Source organism: Trichosurus vulpecula, chromosome 5 (genome assembly GCF_011100635.1).
Source record: "Trichosurus vulpecula isolate mTriVul1 chromosome 5, mTriVul1.pri, whole genome shotgun sequence".
In the NCBI taxonomy this organism is placed as follows: domain Eukaryota; kingdom Metazoa; phylum Chordata; class Mammalia; order Diprotodontia; family Phalangeridae; genus Trichosurus; species Trichosurus vulpecula.
The window spans coordinates 12,911,847-12,936,439 of NC_050577.1; the positions used below are offsets into that span (position 1 = coordinate 12,911,847).

A 24,593-nucleotide genomic window follows, 5' to 3' on the forward strand; every position below is an offset into this window, starting at 1 on the left:
TCATTCTCCTCTTTCTTGTGACTAAACTCCTGGAGAAGACCATCTACAATTGGCACTTCCACTTGGTCTCCTCTGTTCTTGACCACATACAGTCAAGCTCTTAACCTCCTCATTTAATTAAAACTGTCAGCTAATTAATTGGCTAGCATTTACTGAGTGCCTATAATGTGTCTGGCCCTGTGCTAAGTGCTAGGGAGGCAAAGAATGCCAGTGTGGGCTCTCAAGACCTCCCAATCTAATGGAGGGCACAACATACAAACAACTATGCACCAACAAACAACATACAGGATAAATTCGAGATAATCTCAGAGGGAAGGCACTAAAATTAAGGAGGACTGAGAAAGGCTTCTTGCAGATGGTAGGATTTTAGCTGGGACTAGAAGGAAGCTAGGACATAGAGAGGAGACGGAAGAGATCCAGGTATGGCTTTCACCGGTGAAAATGCTTGCAATTATGAGATAAGAATTTAGAGTATGAAGAAGAGCAAAAAGGCCGGTGTATCTGGCTAATGGAATAAATGGAGGGGAGTTAGGTGTAAGAAGACTGGAAAGGAGCAGGTATGAAACATTTTAAAAAAACAGAGGATGCTGTATTTGAGCCTGGAAGAAATAGGAGCTGCTTGGAGTTTACTGATTGGCAGGTGACATGGTTAAAATCAGTTGGAGAGCTGAGCAGATGATGGATCCTCCTCTGAAAAGTTACCAATGCCTTTTTCATTGGTAATGATCTTTTCTCAATTCTCATCCTCTTAGCCTCTCTGCTACATTTGGCACTATTAATGAATAGATCTAGACATCTTGAACTGGATTCTTGTAGGCATATCACACTCAACATGTCCAAATTAGAATCATTATCTTCCCCTCACCTCTGAACTTTCCTATCAGGCTTGAGGATAACAGAGTCCTCCCAATCTCCCAGGCTCATGACCTCAGTGTCATCCTCATGCACCCATGCATCCCATCTGTTGCTGTCTTGTCATTTCGACCTTCACAACCTGCCTTTGCCTTCATTCATAGAACACCCACCCTTGTTCAGCCCCTCATTGCTTCACCTAGATTCTTGCTATAGCAGTCTAATGGGTATGTCTGTCTCAGTTCTCCCTACTCCACTCTATCCTTCACTCAGCTATTATTACCACTAGGATCAAATACATCTTTTGTCTTTTAAAGTCCTTCAAAACCAAGCCCTTTCATGCCTTTCTAGTCTTAGACTTTACTCTCTTCCATATTCTCCATGATGCAACACTGCTTGCCTTCTTGCTCTTTCTCACTCATGATACTAAGTTCCCCTCTCCACGCCTTTGTATCTGTTGTCCTCCATGCCTCAAATGTTCTTCTCTCTCACCTCTGCCTCTTGGTTTCCTGGCTTCTTTCAAGATTCAACCCAAATACCACCTTTTATCAAAGATATTTCCCAATTCCTCGTGTTGCTCATGCCTTCTCCTCTGAGGTTATTCTGTATCTACCCTGTAAGTATCATTCATACACACACACACATATGTAATTGTTTATACATTGTCTATACCATTAGAATTTGAGCTCCCTGAGGTCAGGCCTACTTTTCCTTTCTTTTGTACATCCAGCATCTGACAGCAAATGCTTGTTAATTACTGGTGAACTCACTGACAACATAAAGAGCATGGCCACCTTGGAAGCAGCGATATATCACTTGGTATTGATCTTTCACTGTTCTTCTTATAGGATGCTTAACACAGTGCCAACCACATATGAAGTGCTTAATAAATGCTTCCCCATTGATTATGGTCTTCATCACAGACAAAACATCTGATATGTCCCCAAAATTGGGGCACAATTAATCACTTTACCAAGAAAGGCCCAACATTTTTCAATGAACTAGCCATGCAGTTTTTCTAATAGGAACCTTCCTTAGTGGTGTGGTTGTTGCTTTTCTGCTACTCAGATTTTGGCCAAAATTTTATGCATGAATAACTTTTCAAAGATCTATCTGCTACATAAAGCTAGACACATCTATTACTTTCTAGGAAATATAATAATAATAATAATAATATTTCTGAAGTTAAACAGGTATAGATTTAAGACATGCAACATTGTCTTACGAAACGAATAAATGTTTCTTACCCTTACTCCCCCTACTTTTTGCTTTGCTTTGTTACCCAATCCTTTCTTCCCTGTGTAGATTCCTTCAAAAACTCCTAAAATCTCTATGTTTATCAACGGCTTCAATTATAAAACACAAAAATAAAGTCACCCAATCCTGCTGTATTAAGAAAAAATCACCAGACACCCCTCTATACTCAGAAACATACAGTAAAATACTGTAGTCAGTATTCAACATATAGTTAAATATACATATGTGCACACACATGCATGCAGGCACATGCACACACACACTTGCAACCACAAGAGCCCATTAGTACAAGCCAGCACCTATAAGCTTAGCTTATTAACATGTGGCAATCATACTGAAAAGAGATGGGCACTATGACCTTATGAAGACCCAGCCTGGCCCTAGAAGAAGAAAGGAGAGAATGTACCTTCCTTCCTTCTTTGCTTAGGTGAGGGGCTTCAGAACACTATCAGACTGAGAGCGATGTATGGGGTAGATTTGCTGAATGACGTTTTTGTTTATTTGTTTTCATCTCATTTATTTGGTTGGTTGCTTGGTTGGTTAGTTAGTTAGTTACAAGGGGTGGGAGGAATATATCTGGATGGAAAAACAAAAGATACCATTTTTTAATTTTATTAAGAAAAGAAAGCCACAATGAACTTTGAACCCTCACACAAACAAAGCCTGCTGTTTTGTACCCAGTCTTCTTCAGTGGAGTGTAGGGGTATGGATGGGATGTAGAAGGGAAGGAGTTTGTGGCTTAAAGGCTACTGTTGTAAGCTACTGCTGTCAGCAAGTAGTTCTTGGTCTTAGGCAATTATCGAAGGCTCCCTGTTTCCCCCTGTGTTATCTCCTTGGCCCTGTTTAGTGCAGAATCACCCTCACAGCCCTTTGAACCCATTCCTCCCAAACTCAGAGCCCATATTCATGTGGCTGAGTTCTGCAGTGGGTACACCAATGTTAAATCTCAGGAACCTGAACTTACAGCATGAATGTACTTCTTTAGGTGTTCAACCTACCCTGTACTTCTCAAGTACTGACATGTTCACATCCCAAAGTCTGTGGATAGGGTGCCTGGCCTGGAGTCGGAAAGACTAGACTTTTTGAGTTCAAATCTGATCTCAGCACTTACTAACTGTATGACCCTGGGCAAGTCACTTAACCCTACTTGCCTCAATGTCTTCACTGTAAAAAGAAATGGGTTGGAGAAGGAAATGGCAAACCACCCCAGTATCTTTGCCAAGAGAACCCCAAATGGGGTCACAAAGTGTCAGACATGACTGAACAATTGAACAAAAAGCCCTGAAGCCAAACTCCTGCAGTAATTACACAAATGCAATATATTATAGTTATTAAGGCAAAATCCAGAGACATGGCAGTTGTGTTCATGTAAACATTTTTAGGCCAACAAAAGAAGTGAGACAAATGTACAATTCAGCCTTCAATGGAAGCATTGTGAGGTGCAGCAAAGCTAATGAGTTATTCCACATGTAGTTATGATTTCCACCATGTAATTCAATGCTCATTATTCTGTCTTCTGTAGCTCAGATGTGCATTTGCTTCTTCTCTGATGAGGCATAGTCTAGTCAAAATCCTTCTGAAACTAGCAGATCATCCTTATCAGAGCTGGAGGTAGAGTGGTGTAGGCAGGGCTAGGGCTAGAGGTTGGATTCCATGAGAGGCACTTTTCATATTACTTTGGATAAATACATAATTTTGATGCCAAACAGTTTCACCCTCCATTGCCCACAGATACTTAGTTTCTGGAATAATTCAAAGTACATGGATTTGAGTGTCGGCTGAAAACCTCTCATCAACAGTAAAACACACAGGATATAATTTCCAAACTCAAGAGAATATACAATTTTCAAACCTTGCCTAGGGCAGACCAATGCCTTGCACCAGTGCTGATACTCATCTGGTTGTAGTAATTTCTTCTTTGTGTTTCCCAAAACAGCTTCTACTTTAACTATCTTTGCCATGACATTAAGCAATAGGCGTCCATTTTAAAATGAGCAGAGAATACACTTGTGTAGCAGAGCTCAAAATATTGACTCAACACATGTCGGGAGAGCTGAAAGGAGAACAGAGTTTGTTTCTGTGATGTTGAAATTTTTATCTTGTTTACTTTGTTGGCCAAATACCTTTCTCATGGTAAGTTCTGTCGAGTTAGCAATAGCCAGGTAATGTAGCAAGCAATGGGCACGGATGGGCACAGGGGAAGAGCTCAGTTTATCCTTTCAGAAGCTCACCAATATTTCTACGCCAACGAAACAGGGAGGAAGTAATTTCTGGGTATATTAAGGGAAGAAGGAGTACTGATACATTATGAGGACCAGACCCCTTACTTGGATACTGCAGAGAGATTTGGAGACAGTGAGCAGAATGGGGAAGGATGTTAGCCCTGCCCACGACCACTTGGGACTCCAAGGTATTTCTCTAGTCTCTATCTATGTACCCTGCTTGTGTACTCCAGGTCCAAAGAAGGCTTCTGGAGGAGTTTTCCTTTTGCATATTTCTTCAGTTAAGTGTTATGCATCCATGTCCACATACACAACTGCTGGGGGATTCCTACCTAAAAAAAAAAACTAAGGAGTTTGGTGGTAGATTATTAGAACTCTGAGTTTTCAAAAGCTCCACTGTTGCAGCCTGCCTTCCTGAAGCAGTTGTCTTTCCCTTGGGACATGTCTGTGACAGAGGTAAAGACTTCTATCATACCACAGTCTGCCAGTACCAGGATAACGTCCCCTCAATGAGGTTGAACAGCCTGGTCAGACTTTCTGCAGATGGCAAATGAGAGATGTGGACAAATGAATCCATTTGTTTGACCACTGGGCACCAAAGAAATTGTACAAAGCCTAGCTTACACATGGTTGATCTCTTCTTAGATATAGAGAATCAGGAGGAAAAGGGGCTGCCAGGCCTTAGAGCTAGTGCCTGCAGCTACTGTTTGCCTGCTATAGCCACTCAGGCTTTGTGACTGAGGTCACACCCACTGCTTTTGTCATCTCCTCTTTGATTCTTTTCCTCATTTATATCATTTTCTGTCTCTTAGAGCCTAGCGTTTACATAGTCAGTCAACTAGCAATTAGTAAGCACTTTCTGTCTGTCCAGCACTGTTTGGACCTAGGGGTTCAAAGAAGGATCAAAATATTTCCTCTGTTCTCCTGGAGCTCACCGTCTACTAGGAAAGAAAACACACAAATAGGCACCCATATTTAATCTATGTATCACATTCAGAGGCAATGACATATATGATATACATAGACCGCACTAAAATCGATAGGGCCCTGGATTTTGAGTTGAAAGGGACCTTAGAGTTCAGATTGTCCAAATCCTTCCCTTTGAAAGTGAGGAAACTGAGGCCTGGAGAGGTTGGGTGACTTGGCCAAGTTTGAACTGGAAGTAGATATCAGGATGATTCTTTGTATGCATTTACAGACTAAAATCCTCCTCTGCAGACTTTGAACAACATGGAGGTGACTTGGTTTCTTGATGCCATTGCCAGTTGAGCTCCGAAAGGCACAACCAAGCTGGGAGGTTTACCAAAATGGGTACAGGTTTGAACCAGGCTGGCTATGTTAGGAGGGATTTCATACCAGGTTTTCTACAGCCAGCTTGGCTTTGAACTTTCCAGTGGGAACAACTCTAAAAGACCTTATTCTAAGCCAGAGAGGAATAGAGATCTGCATCTGTAGGGAGCACTCATGCTAATAGGAACCCAGGTCATATAAGCACAGAATTCCATATATGTATATTGTTAGTCCTCACGTTCTTGCGATTTTTTTTTCTCTTATATTAGTTTTGAATCCCTTTTCTGAGGATGGAGCAAGGATCTCCTACTTCACTTGGGCCTGACTCTAAGCCATGCTCCAACAGTCTGCTGCACATCCTTGAGACTTTACTCAATAGGGAATTTTAACTTGGAGAGTCCTACTTAGAGAATATAGATTAAACTAAGTTGAGGTCTCATGTGTTCACAGAAAACTTCATTTTCTTGGAGTGTTCAAGGATCCTCCAATGCCAACCATTCCTCACACAAGACCCTCGATCCACCATGTTGCTGACATTAGGTGGTCCAGTGCATAGAGGATGGGACTTAGAGTGAGGACTGATTGAAGTCTGAATCCTTCTTCAAATACTCACTAGCTTTGTGACCTCAGGCAAGTCATTAAAGCCTCAGTTTCCTCATCTGGAAAATCATGAACTTATTACTTCATAGGGTTGTTGTGAGGATTAAATGAATCTACATAGGCAAAGGGCCTTGCAAGCCTTAGACACTGTATAAATCCTAGCTTCATTGGCATGCCTTTACACTGGTTGTTGCTCATCTCTGGAATGCACTCCCTCAATATTCCAATTTCATCATGCTTCAAGACTAAACTCAACCACCACTTTGGCATATGTCCTCTGATTTCCCAAGTTCCTTGTTCAATCCCCTTAAAAATTGTCTATTATCTATTTTTAGATTCCTACGTATGTATAGTTAGATCTCAATGAATGCTAAAATAAATCTAATACAATGATCAAACATACCTGAATTCATACCTTTCAAACTTAGAATTTTGTAAAATATGGTCAGAGGGCAGCTAGGTAACATAACAGAGAGAGCACCAGGCCTGGATTCAGGAAGTCTCCTCTGTCTAAATTCAAGTCCAGCCTCAGACACTTACTAGATATGTTACCCTGGCTGAGTAACTTAACTTTGCCTCAGTTTCCTTATCTGTAAAATGAGCTAGCAAAGGAAATAGCAACCCACTTCAGTTTCTCTGCCAAGAAAACCCCAATAGAAACTACAGTGTGATTCTGAATAATGTGACCTCTTAAGAGGGTTGATTTATTATCTTGAGTTGAGAATTCCCCTGATATAGAGTAAGCCCTTTAAGGGCAGGGGCCATCTTATTTTTATCTTAGTATTCTCAGCACCTAGCACAGTGAGAGGACATATGGTAGGCATATGTAGGCATAAATCTTTGTTGATTTACGGCTCTATCCATCCATGGTTTCTTTGATTGGAATACTCTCCCCACTGATGATTTAAGAGAAAGTTGTCTTGGATTGCTCTGCCTAAAAAGTGACCCTCTAGAACAATCTGGTATTGAGCCTATCCAAAAGTAGCTAGACTGATCCTAAGATGACATGTATAGAACAAGTATATATGGTCCTTAAAGCTTTTTCATCTTGGTGGAAACTATTACAACATATCTTTTTACTGGCAAGAATTTTGAGAACACAGGATGCCCTCTGTGCCAAGATGGGGAATTGACGGACAGTAGCACTTTGACAGAAGAAGTCCATGGAACTCTCTTGTGGTTTGGGGTCCCATTCTGTGATTTAATTGCTGTGAACAACTCCCAAGGCTCCTAACTCTCCATCCACAATGCTGCTCAATATCTCACTTGTAACTTCTAATCTTAGAAACTAGAGAAATTATGTGGTCACACCGACAGTATGTGTCAGAGGTGGAACTGTAACTTAAGCCCATAAAATTCCAAGGCCACCCTTCTAGCTGCCACTCATTTTCTCTTATGCATGGACCATAAGGATTTTAATTTGTCAAATCATAGGATCAGAGGTTTAGGGAGGGACTTTAGAATCCATCATGGCTGACCCCTTTATTTTACAAATCAGGAAAGTGAAGAACAGAGAGGTCAAATTACTTCCTCAGCGTCCCACAACTAGTAAGGATCTAAGGCTTCGATCCCAGTTATTTCTAACTACAAATCCAAGATTCAATGTATTTTGAAATCCAAAATCAAAGGGCACTGGTAGACGCACACACTGTCTCTGTCTCTGTCTCTCTCTCTCTCTCTCTCTCTCTCTCTCTCTCTCTCTCTCTCACACACACACACACACACACACATACATACACAGAGAGAGAGAGAGAGAGAATGCATCTCCAATGAATTAAAAGGTTAAATGGTTAAATTGTGCTTTCTATGACCCTGCTGTTATTTACCTTTATGAAATGGATTTACTTTGAGGTAATAGAGGCTGTCCAAATATTTGAGAAAAGAGAAGATCAAATCTCTTAAGTGTTATGTCCTACCACACACAGAATCTTTATTCTTTCTTCAAAAGAAGAATAGGATGCTTGGGGAAGGGGGATCTTTCTGAGAAGAATCCAACTGAATATTAAATTTAAGGAATACCCTTGTAACCAGGCCCTAGTGCCATTTAGTGATATAATTTGCTAACTACTGGAAGTAAATTCACATATTCTTTATCATTATTTTGAAGGGAGTGCTAATACATTATGTTATGAAGTCTTTGTTTTAAAAACAAAGTACCCAAGCAATACTTACGACTACAAGTTCATAAAGAAAGCTCCTCCTATTTCTGTCAGCATGACAGTCTTCCTTCAACTTCTTGACAACATAAGACACTCTTTCTGTTTCTTTGTCAACTTGGATTTGAGCAAAATCCTCTGCCACCAGCTGTGAATAGCCCAGTGCATCAGCTAAAGCTTTCCAGTCCAAAATTTTTTCAGATACCAAGGTCAGCACAGTTGAATAGATGTAGGTCATCTTCTTAAAGGGCAGGGCAGCCTGTTCTAGAAGTTTCTGAGTTGTAAATGCATTCTCTGACATGTCAATTACTTGTTCCCTAGAAATCACTTTGACATTTTTGCAATGCACAAGACCAAGCTTTCCCCGGAGGACTCCTATGTACCATTCCTTGACTTTGGTCTGACCAACAGCTTTCACCTTGCCTCCTCCAAGAAGGGCAATGGTGTCCCCTTTGAAATATTCTAGGAGGTAATCAATTTTATTCTGCCTTAACACTGTTTTCAAAGTTACACCATAATTGGTAAAGTGCAGTGTTTTATCTTGAAACTTGGGATATGTAGCAGCTAGTGCTGGGGTCAAAGGATAGGATTTGATCTCTTCCATTTTCAAGGCATTTGATTGACTGGGAATCCTACTGAAGTTGGGAGCCAGGTCAGGTGTCCTTACATAAAACTGTGCTATGGGGTTCTCATTGGGAATATGTATCTGGACCAGGAATACAAATGCATGCAAGGTCTTGCTGTCCACTGCAGAAAACAGAAATTGTTGGTGGATGACTTCTCCAGCTTTCAGCTGCTCTTGTTTAATTTCTTTCCTTTGGTCATCTTCTTTCACTTCAAAATCAAGATCATCTGAGAATACTGAAATGTGTAGGTCATAGGGCTGGTCAAGCACAAAGGAATGTTTCCCCCAGAGCTGAAATACAACTGGAGACACGTTTTTCCCACTCCTGTTAATATCACTAATGGTGAGTTTGCTTGGCATGTAACTATGACCCCATAAAGTAAAGATGGCAGTGAAACTGGGATGAATGTATTTGGGTCCATAAATTCCAACATAAATAGTTTTGTGGATATAATCCCACACACTTGTGGCTGGTGCCTGAATGGTTTTGGCTTGAGCTGTGACCACTATGTACATCACAGGACTTAGTTCTAATAATTTCACTTGGATTGTGTCATTGTAAATGTAGCAGGTACTGAGTTCCTTGAAGGGCCCCCCTCTATGAGAGCCATGCAAACAAGTCAGCTTCCCCATGACTTGGCTAAAAGGGTCCTGCCTCACTTCCGCTGAGATTTTCATTTCTAACAAAATGGCTTCCATTGTATCAAGATTGCTTAACCTAATTTCCAACAATGGGCTCACAGTGCATGACAGATCATGATTCAGTGTTTCTGGAGGGTCTAGGAAAGCCCTCATGGTAACTTCTTGGAACTCTCCAGTCCTTACATGGCCCTGAGGCACATGCACAGTGATATGTGATCCTGGGAGTTGCACTGAGCCTCCTTTGTGGTCCAATTTACAAACTATAACAGTGTCTGCCACTTGTGTCTGAGCCCAACCTGGACTGTGACTCATTGTGTTCAAATCCAGGCATGATCGAGCCAGCTGACGTTGACTTAACCAGGCCATTTTATAAGCTTCCCGGTCATGTTGAAGCCATTCCATGTCCTGTGGTAAAATCTGGTCAGACATCTCTGTATTTAGTGTCCCATCGATAATGTCCAAAAGTTCTGACACACTCTTGGATTTCCCATATTTCCTTGAGGAAGACTTCCTGAGAAATTGATGGACATTTAATTCATCACCAGAAGAACTATCTTCTTCCACTTCTCGAAAGAAGAGAAAAGGGTCTTCTTTTAAAATCGACATGTTTGTACTTTTCCCAGTATTTCGTAACCGAGTTATGTCATCCAAGAATGGGTTAGAAGCAGAGAGTTCATTCCAGAATGGATTTGTTGTCTTGGAAACGGGACTGCCATGCTGGGGGCTAACATCAGGCCAATCAGGAAGCACTTCATTGTCTTGGCAATCTGGTTTTGAAAACCCCAAAAATAAAGGTGAGTCAACATTCTCAGATCAATCTATGATCCAATCATTATCGTATCTCAACAATGAGAGTTTATTTTTTTTAAAGTTTGCTATTTACCCTCCAGGATCAGACTATGAATTTCAAAAGCAGTTTTAGGTCTGGTCAATTTTGAAGTCTTCAGGAAAGAAGGGGAAAAACATTCTTCCAGTGATTTCTGATATAATGGATAATGTCACAGTCTTAAAATCCCATTAAGATTCTCATTTCTGAATCTAACAAAGTATCATTTATATAAAAGAAGGAATTGTTTTTAGTTTAAAGAGGAAAAGATTTAACCTGTTTCCTGTTGATCAATGGAATAATCAGAATTTTATTTAATTTAATTGATTTTTAGAGGCAGCATGGTAGGGTGAATACAGAACTGGCCTAAGAGCTAGGAAAAGGCAGGGCTTGAGTTTGCCTTTGACACATACTAGCTTTGTGATCCTGAATAAATCACTTAACTTGTCAGTGCCTAGGAAACCCTAGAAGAATTTTAGTTTCAGCAAAAGTGACAGCATGCCTTTTTAGAGGGAGTCCCCAATACCAATGAAACCACACAGCCAGGCCCTATCCCAATTTACTATTAAATTTATATTATTTAGGCTGTTCTCATATGCCAGTAATCTTCTTCATTAAAACCCATAGATGTGTTTAGTGGCCAGCTGTTTCCAAAAATCTGTATGTTTGGGCATTATGTCATTTTTTTTTTCATGAATGGTACTGTTTTTAGGATAGAATGAGATGAAGGTTGTAAAGAACATTGTAAACCTTAAAACAGTGGATGAATACCAACTAATCTTTTCTTTTGTTTTTCAGAGCCCTAAACACCATATGCTTCTAGCTTGGTAGAGTCCCCAGACTTTGTTCTTCTCTGCTATAACCTTTGAGAAGACAGGGTTACCCCACAGTCATGAAACTCTGGAGGATAGCTTTGAGTAGAGGCTGAATAATGTATACGTCTATAGATTCATAATACTAGTCTACTTGACACAAGCCGAATTCAGAGGTACTAGGTATCGTGTATACAGTCAGAGCTTAATAAATGCAGTAATTCAGCCTTCAAATAGATTTAAAGTTGTTACCACTCAGGAGGTAAGGGAAAAGGCCATGGATTGATTAGCTAATGGAATAACTAGATAGGTTACCAGGGAAGTATCTAGTAATCCAGCAGACCATTGAAATGCCATTGACATGGACTTAACTCCCACCTTAGTTCTAATGACATGTTAAGAAATCAAAATATGCATTATGGAAAGTTTCAGAACAAGAGCAGCACCTCTCCTTCTCTGAGCTGTATGGTCATGCCTTCCTTCCCTTATACTTTGGTACATCCAGATTCCACTGATCCTTTAGTTGCCTTCTCCTCAAGGCAGCTTCCTCAGACTACTCTTATTCTCAAGCATATTAACCCATTCTATGCTCATAACCTTTTCTGTCTAGACATTTTAGAAGAGTTTTAAATTATTCTTTATGACTCATTTGAGTACTTTCTTTTGATAGTCTTTCACTTGAATTTATTAAGCATTTATTAAGTAATGTGCCAGGCACTATGGTAAATGAAGAAGATATGCAGACAAAATGAAAGACTGTTTGTTCTCAAAGAGCTTATATTTACTGGAGGAGGAGAGAGGATCCAACATGCAATCGAGCATAGCCAGGCCAAATTCTACCTTGGATGCTTTCTGGCTGTGTTACCTGAGGCAAGGCTCTTGCTGTTCTGGGCCACAGTTTCCTCATTTGCAAAATGAGGGAATTGGACGAGATGGGTTCTGAGATTCCTTATTGCTTGAAATCTATGACTTGCTCTGTTGGCAATCAAAATGAGCTCTTAGCACTCAGTTCAACCAAGTGCCCTTGAAGAGTTTGGCCTTTGTTTCCTTGATTAGATTGGGAGTCCTTGGTGACCTCCTTGTCTCAGGGGAGGGCCTAGTTTACATGGGTTTGAGTGACATGTTTGGGACATCAGAGGCTTTTAGACCACATGGGTTTAAGTCACCTCTTTGTGACAATTTTAGGTCACGTGGGTGAGTCGCATGTGTGACTCACCCTTGACCCTGAAAAAGATAAAATCAGGGGTCGACTTTCTCTTTTTCAGAGATCTTATCCACAGTCATGGTGGTGCGCGTGACTCTGGGCCAGCCCTTGTTATGAGCTCCCGGGCTGAACCTAGATGTTGGTAACTATGAATTGTTTTTGGTCTTTCCATTGATGTTTGTAATTTGTATTTTGCTCTGAAGTTGAGGGTGCTGGCTTTTTCCCCTGAACTAAGTGAATGGTATTTGTATGCTGAATTAAAGTAAGATTGTTAACCCCTTAATGTTGCTTTCCTTAGTAAAGCAGATCAAAAGAACCTGGGCTTTGGCAGCATTCTTGTTGTTAGGCTTGTGTTAGTCTTTCATCCCCACAAAAGCTGCTAGCTAGATTGTTGAAACACATGCTTCTCTTAAAATATGATAAAGCTATCTAAAACGGCTTAAGAAGGGAGAGAGGCTGCTATCAAGTGAGGGGACCAGGAAGTTTCCTATGTAGAGACAGCATCTGATCTGTGCTGTGAAGGAAGCTAGGAATTCTAAGAAGCAGCAGTGAGAAAGGAGTACTTTATAGGTGGGAGATATAATGACATAAAAGAGAAGACCTGGGTGGAGCCAAGATGGCAGAGTCGACAAAACACTTAGCTGAGCTCTCCCAATATTCCCCTCCAAAAAGCTTCAAAATAATGCCACAAATTGAAATTTGGAAAGACAGAGCCACAAAAGGTCAGCATAACACATTTTTTCCAACCCATGACAATTTAGGAGATAGCAATGAAGGATCCGTGATGCTGGGGTGGGGGCCAGCCTAGAATGCATGTGGATGCAATGCCAGTGGTGGGACCAGGTAGTGGTTCAGAAGCAGCAGCAGCAGCTTTGGGTGCTCTCAAGCCAGAGACAGTAAGGAGACATTGAAACTGGTCAGAAAGAGATTAAAGAGGACCTCTGTGCTAGCATTGGATGTAGAAACAGATACTGTTTGGCAACTCCATTGCCTATACTTACTTCTAGGTCAGAAGATGAGAGTCTTTCAGTCAAAGAGGAGCAGGGACCCCGAAGAGCAGTATACTTCCAACAACAAAGGTGAAGGGACCCTAAGGAGAAGTATAAATTGAAATCCCAAGGGATCAGGATCCTTTCTTTGGTCAGGACAAGAAAGCAGACCAGGAGGGCCATGACAATAACTCTGAACATATTGCACTGCTTTGAAAGCAGCCCAAATTTCCAAACACCTAAAACTAGCTCTTAAAATAGCAGTGTGAAAAAAGCCTGAAGATTGAGACAATCACACTGCTTTCCTACCACCATGCCAAAAAAGTGTCTCACTTTAATATAAAATTAAAATCAAGAAATGGGATAGGAAAAATGACCAAACCAAAAAAAGAACTCAACCATACATAAGAAGGAACTATAGTGACAAGAAAGATAAAAAAAATTCAGAAGACAACCCAAAGCATTTACAAGCAAAGCCTCAAAGAAAAATGAATTGGATACAAGCCCAACAAGAATTCCTAGAAGAGATTTTTTTAAAAAATCAAAATCAAATGAGAGTGGTAGAGAAAAATTTAGGTAAAGAAATGAAAGCAGCAGAAGAAAATTATGAAAAAAAAAACAATTAACAGCTTGGTAAAAAGAGGGAAAAAATGAATTGACCAAAAGGAAAAAAAAGTACAAAACCTCACTGATGAAAATAACTCCTTAAAATAATAAAATTTGCCAAAGGGAAAAAGAAGTATAAAAGTTCATTGAAGAAGAGCCTATCTTAAAAATTAGAATTGGGCAGGTAAAAGCTAATGATTCCGGAAGACATCAAGAAATGATAAAACAAAGTCAAAAATGAAAAAAAAAGAAAATGTGAAACATCTCATCAGAAAAATAAGTGACAAGGAAAATAGATTGAGGAGGAAGATTTTAAGAATTATTGTGCATTCAGAGAAAAAATTGATAAACAGAAGTATGTATAAAATAATTTTGTGTGTGCATGTATACATATAAACCTGTTTGTGCCATCTCTAGGGTAGGGGTGAAGGAAGAAAAGAACAATTTACATGAAAGTTTTGTGGTATCTTTGAAAGGAAGAGCAAGTTCTGCATAATAGATTTGCAGTTTCATGTACAATCAACTTTTTTGTCATACTATGTTATGAAAAGGTTTGTTTTATTCCATGAATTAACCATTTTTTTAGAATTATTGAACTACCTGAAAGCCATGATCAAAGAAAAAGACCAGAAAAATAAAAAATTTGAAAAAAATTCCCAATCACCACATGAGAAAGATCCCAAAATGAAAATTCCCAGGAATATTATAGCTAAATTCTAGAGCTCCTGGATCAAAGAAAAAAATAGTTCAAGCAACCAGAAAGAAACTATGCAAATATTGTAGAGTCATACAGATACTACATTAAAAGAGTAAAGAGTTTTGAATATAATATTCCAGAAGGCAAAAAGAGCTGGGATTATAACCAAGAATAAAATATACAGCAAAGAAAGTATAATTCTTTGAGGGAAAAATAAATATTTACTGTCATAGAGGACTTTCAAGTGTTGTTGATGAATACACTAGGGCTGAATAGAAAATATGATTTTAAAATACAAAACTCAAGAGAAGCATAAAAAGGCAAATATTAAAGAGCAATCATAAGGGACTCAATAAAGTAAAACTGTTTACATTTCTATATGGGAAAATGATACATGTAAATTCTAAAAATTTAATCATTACCAGAACAGTTGGCAGGACTCTACATAGAGAGAGGGTGCAGAAGTGAGTTGATTATATTGGCATAATGTAAAAAAAAACAAATTTATGAGAAAGAAGGTTGCCCTGGTGAAAGGGAAAAGTAGAGGTAGAATGCGGAAAAATTATTTCATATAAAGGAGGCATGCAAGGAAGAATTTTTACATTAAAAAGCAAGAAATTGTGTGGGAGAAGTGCTTGGACCTGACTGGCATTTAAATTGCTTCAAAGAGGGAATACACACACACACACACATATGTATGTGTGTGCATATCTACATATATGTATATGTATGCATGCATGTGTGAGCACACATACATATAAACATGCAATTGGTTATAGAGATCTATCACCCAACAGGGAAGTAGAAGGTAAAGTGGATAAAGAAAAGGGGGGGTGCTAAAACAGAAGATGGATAAAAGAAGGCAGTGCTGAGAAGCAAAACAAACTTTAGAGAAGAGACAAAAGATAAAAAGGATAGAGAAAAGAGAGAAGGATAAACAGAAGAAAATAAATGGAGGGAAATGCACAGGGTGAATGGGACGAACTCATCCATAAAATGGAAGCAGATAGTAGAATGGATTAGAAACCAGAATCCAACAGCATTTTGTTTACAAGAAATACACCTGAAATAGAGAGACAAATAGAGTTAAAATAAGGATCTGAAGCAGGATCTATAAGGCCTCAGCTGAGGTTAAAAAAAAGGCAGGGACAATAATTAGGATCTGAGACAAAGCAAAAGCAAAAATAGACCTAACCAAAAGAGACAAGCAGCTAAAGCACATCTTGCTAAAAATGTGCTATAGTCAATGAAGTAATATCAATCCTAAGCATATATGTACAAAATGACATAGCATCCAAATTCTTAAAGGAAAAATCAAATGAATTACAGAAGGAAATAGATAATTAATCTATAGAAGTTGGAGGCCTCAATTTTCCCCTCTCAGAGCTAGATAAATCTAACCACAAAATAAATAAGAAAAAAGTTGAGAGATAAATAGAATCTCATAAAAGTCAGACATAGACCTCTAAAGAAAATTGAATAGGAATAGAAAGGAACATACATTTTTTTTCCCATCAGCTATACATGGCACTTTTACAAAAACAGATCATATATGAGGGTACAAAACCCCCAAACCAGAAATGTTAAATGCACCCTTTTCTGAACATAATGCAATAAAAATACATTTGAAAAAAGGGCCATGTTAGCATAGATTAAAAATCAATTAGAAACAAAATGATTTAATCCTAAAGAATGAGTAGGTCATAGAATAATCAAAGAAACAAGCATTTTAGTAAAGAGAATGACAATGAAAGAAAATAACAAAGTTTGTGGGATGCAGCCAAACTATTAATCAGGGGAAATTTTATATCTCTAATGGGGTACATCAATAAAAGAGAGGAAAAGTAGATTGATGAATTGAGAATGCAAACAAAAAATAGAAAAGAACAAATTAAAAATTCCCAATTAAATGCCAAATCTTGATTATCAAAGGTGAGATTAATAAAATTGAAAGTTAAAAAAACTATTTTACTAACAAATAAAACTAAGAGCCTGTCATAAAAATAGATAATCCATTGGTTAATTTGATATAAAAACAAAGAAAGGAGAAAATCAAATGTGCCACCCATGAAGAAGAAATTAAAGCATTTTTAGGAGTTATTTTGACCAATAGAACTACCAGTAAAATTGCGAATCTAAGTGAAAAGGTTGAATATCTACAAAAATGTAAATTGCCAAGATGAACAAATGAGGAAATAGAATCATCAAATAACCCTACCTTAGAAAAAAGAAATTGAATAACCCATCAATGAGCTTCCTAAGGAAAAAAAATGCAGGACCAGATGGATTTACAAGTGAATTATACCAAATTTTTAAAGAACAATTTATTTCAATGCTATATAAACTATTTTTTAAAATGGTAAAGAAGGATTTCTACCAAATTCATTTTTTGACATAAATATGTTTGTGAAATCTTAAGCCAGGGAGAGCAAAAACAGAGAAAGAAAAATATTTACTAATTTCCTCAGTGAATATTGATGCAAAAAATGTAAATGAAATACTAGGAAAGAGATTGCATCAATACATTGCAAAGATCGTACACTATGACCAGGCAAAATTTATTACAGGAATGCAGGGCTGGTTCAATATTGGGAAAATTATCTGCATAATTGACTACAGAAAAAACAAAAAATAATATTCTTGTATGACTAGATGCTGAAAAAGCCTTTGACAAAATACAAGATCCATTCCTATTAAACCCACTAGAAAGTATAGTAATCAATGAAGCTGTTCTTAAAATTATACGTAGCTTCTATCTAAAAACAAAACAAGCATTATCTGTAATGGGGATAAACTTGAAGTCCTCCCAATAAGATAGGATGAAGTAGGGGTGTCTATTTTCACCATTGCTATTCAATATTGTACTAGAAATGCTAGTTATAGGAGGGAATTCTGGAAAGATGGTGGAATAAATCAGAAACTTTTAAGCTCTCAAGGTTTTCCTCCACAAAAGAGATAAAGTAGCACCTCTGGGCAAGCATAGAGCAGTGAAAACAAAAAAGAGTAGGGGGAGAACAGAGACAATCTTTGGACAATCTGAGAAGACCTGAAGAAAAATCCCAGGACTAGATTTCCTTCTTGTGAAGAGTAAACACCTCCAGGCTAGGGTCTGCTTTAAGGAGTGGCAAGCCCTAGGGTTAACTAGGTTGGGCTTCTGACCTGGGGAAGATCCAGGGAACCTCTGCAGAAAAGGAACCCTACTAGACCCAGCTGTGCTACAGTGTTGGGGGGGGGGGGGCAAGAAGGAACCAGCATGTGTCCACTGAGTGCAGAAGCAGTGGGGCAGGTGCACTGCTGGCTGTGGGCATTTACAGGAGGCTGGAGGTCTTGGTTTGAGTTCAAGGTCAGAGGGGGGAATTGAAGAGGATCAGAAGCACCATCCTACATACCCCAGTACTAGAGGTGATTATAAAAACTAAATTATTATTAAAAGAAAAAATGCACAGGTAAAGGAGAAAGAATCTAACTATAGAGAGATACTATGGGAATAGAGAAGACCACAGTTCTTCTTCAGAGGAAGATACTGAAACAAAGAAACCCTCTTCTACTCCAAAGAGTAAAGTCAAATGGTAATCTGTCCAAAAAGAATTCATTGCATAACTTTAAAAAGACATTGAAAATCAAATAAGATTAAGAAAAAAAATAAAAAGAAAAATAAGAATAATACAAGAAAAACAAAAAGAGTATGACAAGAAGATCAAAAAATTAGAAAGGAAATCCAGAATCTTAAGGAAGAAAACTCACTCCTTGAAAATCAGAATTGAATTGGCAAGGGGAAGCTAGCAAAGTTATAAGAGATGAAGAAATTTTTTAAAAAATATGTAAAGAATGAAAAAAAAACATAGAAGACAATGTGAAATATGTCATAAGAAAAACAACAAATCTAGAGAACAGATTAAGTCAAGAAAATATAAGAATAACCAGACTACCTGAAACTTCTAATCAAAAGAAAAAATCTTGATACAATAAGAAATAATTAAAGAGAATTTCCCTGAAACATTAGAACAAGAAGGGAAAATAAAAATGAAAAAAAAAAACCCACCTGAAAGAAATCGTACAAAGAAAATTTACAGGAATATTATAGTTAAATTCTGGAACCCTTAAATCAAGGTCAAAATATTATAAGCAACAAGAAAAAAATTACTTATGATGGTACCACAATTAGAATCACCCAAGACCTAGAACTGGCAGCACTAAAGGATTGCAGGTCACGAAACACACTACATATTGAAGAGGAAAAAAAACTGAGCTTCTGGCCAAACATATCATACCCAGAAAAGCTAATCATAATTTTGAGTGGAAAAAAATGGACATTTGATCAACTGTCAGACTTTCACAACTCTGTTAAAAAAAACCCTGAACCCAATAGAAGATTTGACACACAAGAATCAAGAGAAATATAAGATACATACCAATGATCAATTACAAAGGACTCAATAAGGATAGAATGTTTATCTTTTATGTATGGAAAATGTAAAACCTATGTCTAAGATTGTTAATAGTAATTAGGTAGTGTATAAGAAACATTGGGGTAGACTTAAAGATGATACGACTTTTAAAAAGCAGCTACTCACCAGAGCTCTCCCATAAATTCCTTGGGGTACCTCTAAGAAGTGAATTTGAACAAATTTTGTGGTGGTAGAATCCACTGGGAGACAAATTGTGGTGGATTTCCAGCCCAGGACAGGCCTGGAAGGTTTTACTTATCTTGAGAATAACACACAACACAATGACCAGCTAGGATTTATTCCAGAAATACAAGGCTGGTTCGATATTAGGAAAATAATCAGCATAATTGATCATATCAACAATAAAATTGGTAGAAACAATACGATTATCTCAATAGATGCAGAAAAGAGCTTTTGACAAAGTACAACACTCATTCCTATTAAAAATACTAGAAAGCATAGGAATAAATGGAGCCTTCCTAAAAATGATAAGTAGCATCTACCTAAAACCACCAGCAAGCATTATCTGTAATGGGGATGAGCTAGTTTCATTTCCAATAAGACTGGGGGTGAAACAAGGATGTCCATTATCACCACTGTTCAATATGGCACTAGAAATTTTAGCTTTACCAATAAGAGAAGAAAAAGAAACTGAAGGAATTTGAATAGGCAAAGAAGAAACTAAGTAAGTACTCTTTGCAGATGATATGATGATACACTTAGAGAATCCTAGAAAATCAAGTAAAAGACTACCAGAAATAATAAATAATTTTAGTAAAGTTGCAGGATATAAAATAAACCCACATAAATCCTCGGCATTCCTACACATTACTAACAAAGCTCAACAGCAAGAGATAGAAAGAGAAATTCCATTTAAAGTTACTGTACACATTATAAAATATTTGGGAGACTACCTGCCAAAACAAACCCATGAACTATATGAACACAATTACAAAACAATGTTCACACAAATAAAGTCAAATCTAAATAACTGGAAAAAAAATCAGTTGCTCATGGTTAGGCTGAGCTAATATAATAAAAATGACAATTTTACCTAAATTAATTTACTTATTTAGTGACACACCAATTAAACTACCAAAAAATATTTTATAGGGCTAGAAAAATAATAACAAAATTTATCTGGAAGAACAAAAGGTCCAGAATATCAAGGGAATTAATGAAAAGAAATGCTAGGGAAGGTGGGCTAGCCATACTAGATCTTAAACTGTGTTATAAAGCAGCAGTCCTCAAAACTACTTGGTACTGGCTAAGAAATATAGTGGTTAGGTACACAAGACACAGTAGTCAATAACTAGTAATCTACTGTTTGATTAACACCAAACTCCAGCTTCTGGGATAAGAACTCACTATTTGACAAAAACTGGCTGGGAAAACTGGAAAATCGTATGACGGAAACTGGGAATAGACCATACACCAAAATAAAGTCAAAATGGGGTCATGATTTAGAGATAAAGGTTGAGATTATAAGCAATCTGGGAGAGCAAGGAATAGTTTATCTATAAGATTTATTGAGAAGGGAACAATTTATGAATAAACAAGAGATAGGGAGCATTATGAAATGAAAAAATGGATAATTTTGATTACATTAAATAGAAAAGTTTTTTGTACAAACAAAGCCAATACAACCAAGATTAGGAGGGAAGTAGAAAGAATTTTTACAACCTGTGTTTCTGAAAAAGGCCTCATTTCTAAAATATATAGACAACTGAGTCAAATTTATAAGAATACAAGTCATTTCCCAACTGATAAGTGGTCAAAGGATATGAACAGGCAGTTTTCAGAGGAAGAAATTAAAGATATCTATAGTCATATTAAAAAAATGCTCTAAATCACTATTGATTAGAGAAATGCACATCAAAACAAATCTTAGGTACCACATCTCACCTGTCAGATTGGCTAACATGACAAAGCAGAAAAATTATAAATGCAGGACAGGATATGGGAAAATTGGAACAATAATGTATTTTTGGTGGAGTTGTGAACTGATCCAACCATTTTGAAAAGCAACTTGGAACTACATCCAAAGGTCCATAAAAATGTGCATACCCTTTGACCCAGCAATACCACTTTTAGGGCTGTATCCCAAAGAGATTATACAAGTGGGAAAAGGACCCATATGTATAAAAACATTTATTGCAGCTCTTTTTGTGGTGGCAAAGACTTGGAAATCAAGGGGATGCCCATCAATTGGAGAATGGCTAAAGAAGTTGTACTATATGAATGTAATGGAATACTATCATGCTATAAGAAATGAGGAGCAGACAGTCTTCCTAATAACCTGAAAAGACTTATATGAACTGATGCTGAGTGAGGGGAGCAGAATCAGGAGAACATCATACACAATTACAGACACATTGTATCTGTGATGACTAACTTTGATAGACTTTGCTCTTCTCAGCAATACAAGGTTTGATGACTCCAAAAGACTCATGATAGAAAAAGTGATCCACATCTGGAGAAAGAATTACAAAATCTGAATGCAGGTTGAAGCAAACTATTTGTGCTCGCTCGCTCTCTCTCTCTCTCTCACGTGCTCTCTCTCTCTCTCTCTCTCTCTCTCTCTCTCTCACTCTCTCTCCCCACCTCTCTGTTTCTCTTTTGTTTCTTCTTTCTTGTGGTTCATTCCATAGGTTACAGTTCATCTTTGCAACTTGACTAGTATGAAATTATATTTAGTGTGAAGGTATATGTAGAAGCTATATCAGATTGCATACTTTCTTGGTTGGGGAGAGGGGAGGAGAGGGAGGGGGGAGAAAATTTGAAACTTGAAGACTTGTGGAACTGAAGGTTGTAAACTAAAAATAAATAAATTTAAAAGAGAAAAGGTAAAACCATTCAAAAACAGCTAAAAGATTGTAGCCTTGGGATGATGGGTAGGGGTAAGGGAAGGGGGAAAAAGAACAAAGTAAAAAGAGTACAGTAGAGAACAAAAGAAAACCTACAAGGAAGCAAACAAAAGATGAACAGCTTTCAACTTAACACACAGTATTTTAATATATAGGCTTTCTTGAAATGATGTTATTGTTACAAATTTTGAATCTTTTCCTATGTGCACATCACAAGCTTTTTTTTCTTTTCTTATTCTATATTTATGTTTATAATGTTTATTTTTCTTTTCTTATTATGTATTTAAGTTTTAGTATTTATCTAAAACAAAAAAATAAAAAAAAATGATAGCTATAGCAGTAAAACAAGAAAAAGTAATTGGAGGAGTAAAAACAGGCAATGAAGAAAGCAAACTACCAGTCTCTGCATATGACATGATTATATACTTAGAGACCCCTAAAGAATCAACTAGAAAACTTGTTGAAACAATAGCTTTAGCAATATTGCAAAGTATAAAATGCCTTGCAAATATAAAATAATTTCATATAAATCATCCAAATGTCTATATACTACCAACAAAACCAGGAAGGAAGAAACAGAAAGAGAAATTCCATTTAAATAGCTGCAAACAATATGAAATACTTGGGAGTCCACCTGGTAAGACAAACCTAGGAACAATAGGAGCACAATTACAAAACACCTTTTTTATGTGAAGACAGATCGAAATAATGAGAGAGATATTAATTGCTCGTGAGTACGCCAAGGCAATATAATAAAAATGAGAACTCTACCTAACTAATTTTATTAAGCACCATACCAGTCAAACTACCAAAGAATTATTTTAAACAGCTACAAAAAAAATTATCTGGAAAAACAAAATGTCAAAAATATTAAAGGAATCAATGAAAAAAAATGTGAAGGAAGGTCACCAAGCAGTACCAGATTTCCAACTATATTACAAAATGGTAATCATGAAAATGATCTGGTACCAGCTAATAAATAGAATGGTATATCAGTGGAATAAATTAGGTAAACAATAGTAAATAATAAATTAGGTAAACAATATATATATCAGTGGAATAAATTAGGTAAACAATAATAAATGTCTTCACCTGTATAATCAATATCATATTTCTTACCTTCCCAAGGGGTGGAGTAAGAGAATGAGGGAAAAAATTTGGAACTCAAAATTCTTTTTAAAATTAATGTTACTTTTTGTTTTTACATATAAGTGGGAAATATTTAACAAAATAAATTTTAAAAATCATTTAAAATTAAAGAGAAGATCAAATGGTAGACCAGTTGGACCAAGAAAAGTCTGCCAAGGTCTTCAATCAGATTCTGCCATAGACAATTCCATTGTGCTGGCCCAGAGAAAGTCATGTCACCATTCATGCCTTCAGTTTCTTTAACTATATGATGGGTACCAAAATTCCTAGTGTTTAACTCACAGTGTTGTTGTATCAAATGAGTTAATGCATTTGAACTTGTGGATCTTGAATGCTATATCAGTGTCACCTATTATATTTTCCCCTAAATAACTTTAGTTACACTTTGTAAGCCATCAATAAATATTTGTCGGTTCATTAATTTAATCTCTCACATTAGAAAAAAAATATTTAAGAAATTTTACCTTCTGCATCATAGTGTGTGAAGGAGTTTTGTTCATCCAGCAAGTTTCCTTCAGACCTACTCCGTGGAACCCCTTCAGACTTCAAGGGAGCCTGTCCACTGGCTGCCATTTTTCTACCTGTGGTAAGTAAGTAGGGTGAGAAGACAAATGCCCGTTTAAAAATGTTAGAAAGTAGATGAAGACAGAAAAATCAGAAGTGTTACATGTATTTAAGTAGGAAAGTACATAAAAGCATCCTGCTTTTCCAATGGGTTTCTCTACACACAAGGACAATCTTATATCCTGGATTCCTTTGGTGTCCTTGTGAAGTCTAGAGACCCCTTCCCAGAATAACTTTTTCAAGAAATAAAATAAAAAGCAGATGGTTAAAAAAAAACTTGATTATATTCAAATACAATTAGCAATTTTAAAAAATGATGGATTCTAGCTTAAGAAGCTAGAGGGTGGGAGATACACACACACACACACACACACACACACACACACACATATACATATACATATACATATACATATATATGTATATATATATATATATATATATATATATATATATATATATTTAATGAATTGAATTTGAAAACCACCATCAGGTGGCAATAGCACAAGGGAATTATTAAAGGCCAAAGGGGCCCAAGGTAGGTGACAGGATTTTGAGCTGAAGGAAACCTCAGAGGTCACCCAGTACAACTTCTTCAATTTACATATGAGGGCACTGAAGCCAAGAGAAGGAAAAATTGCTTCCCAAAGGCAACACAGATAGAACATGGAACAGCTGGTGTTCTAATTTGGATCCTGTAACTTTATCAGTCTTTATACTGCACTATAACGGGTCATCATTATTTTTTTAATGGGTCATCATTATAGGAAAATGGGCTCATTGTGCC

General features: G+C 37.3%; 1 protein-coding gene across 1 annotated transcript in view; it reads right to left on the bottom strand.

Moving 5' to 3' along the window:
* Positions 1 to 24,593, bottom strand: part of MACC1 (MET transcriptional regulator MACC1) — a 68,128-nt gene that overhangs the window by 43,450 nt on the left and 85 nt on the right. The window contains exons 2-3 of the mRNA XM_036761775.1: positions 23,707 to 23,823; positions 8,394 to 10,411 (exon numbers count right to left, since the gene is read on the bottom strand). Of these exons, the coding sequence (XP_036617670.1) occupies positions 8,394 to 10,411; positions 23,707 to 23,815 (2,127 nt within the window). The 5' untranslated portion in view covers positions 23,816 to 23,823. The remainder of the gene's footprint in view (positions 1 to 8,393; positions 10,412 to 23,706; positions 23,824 to 24,593) is intronic.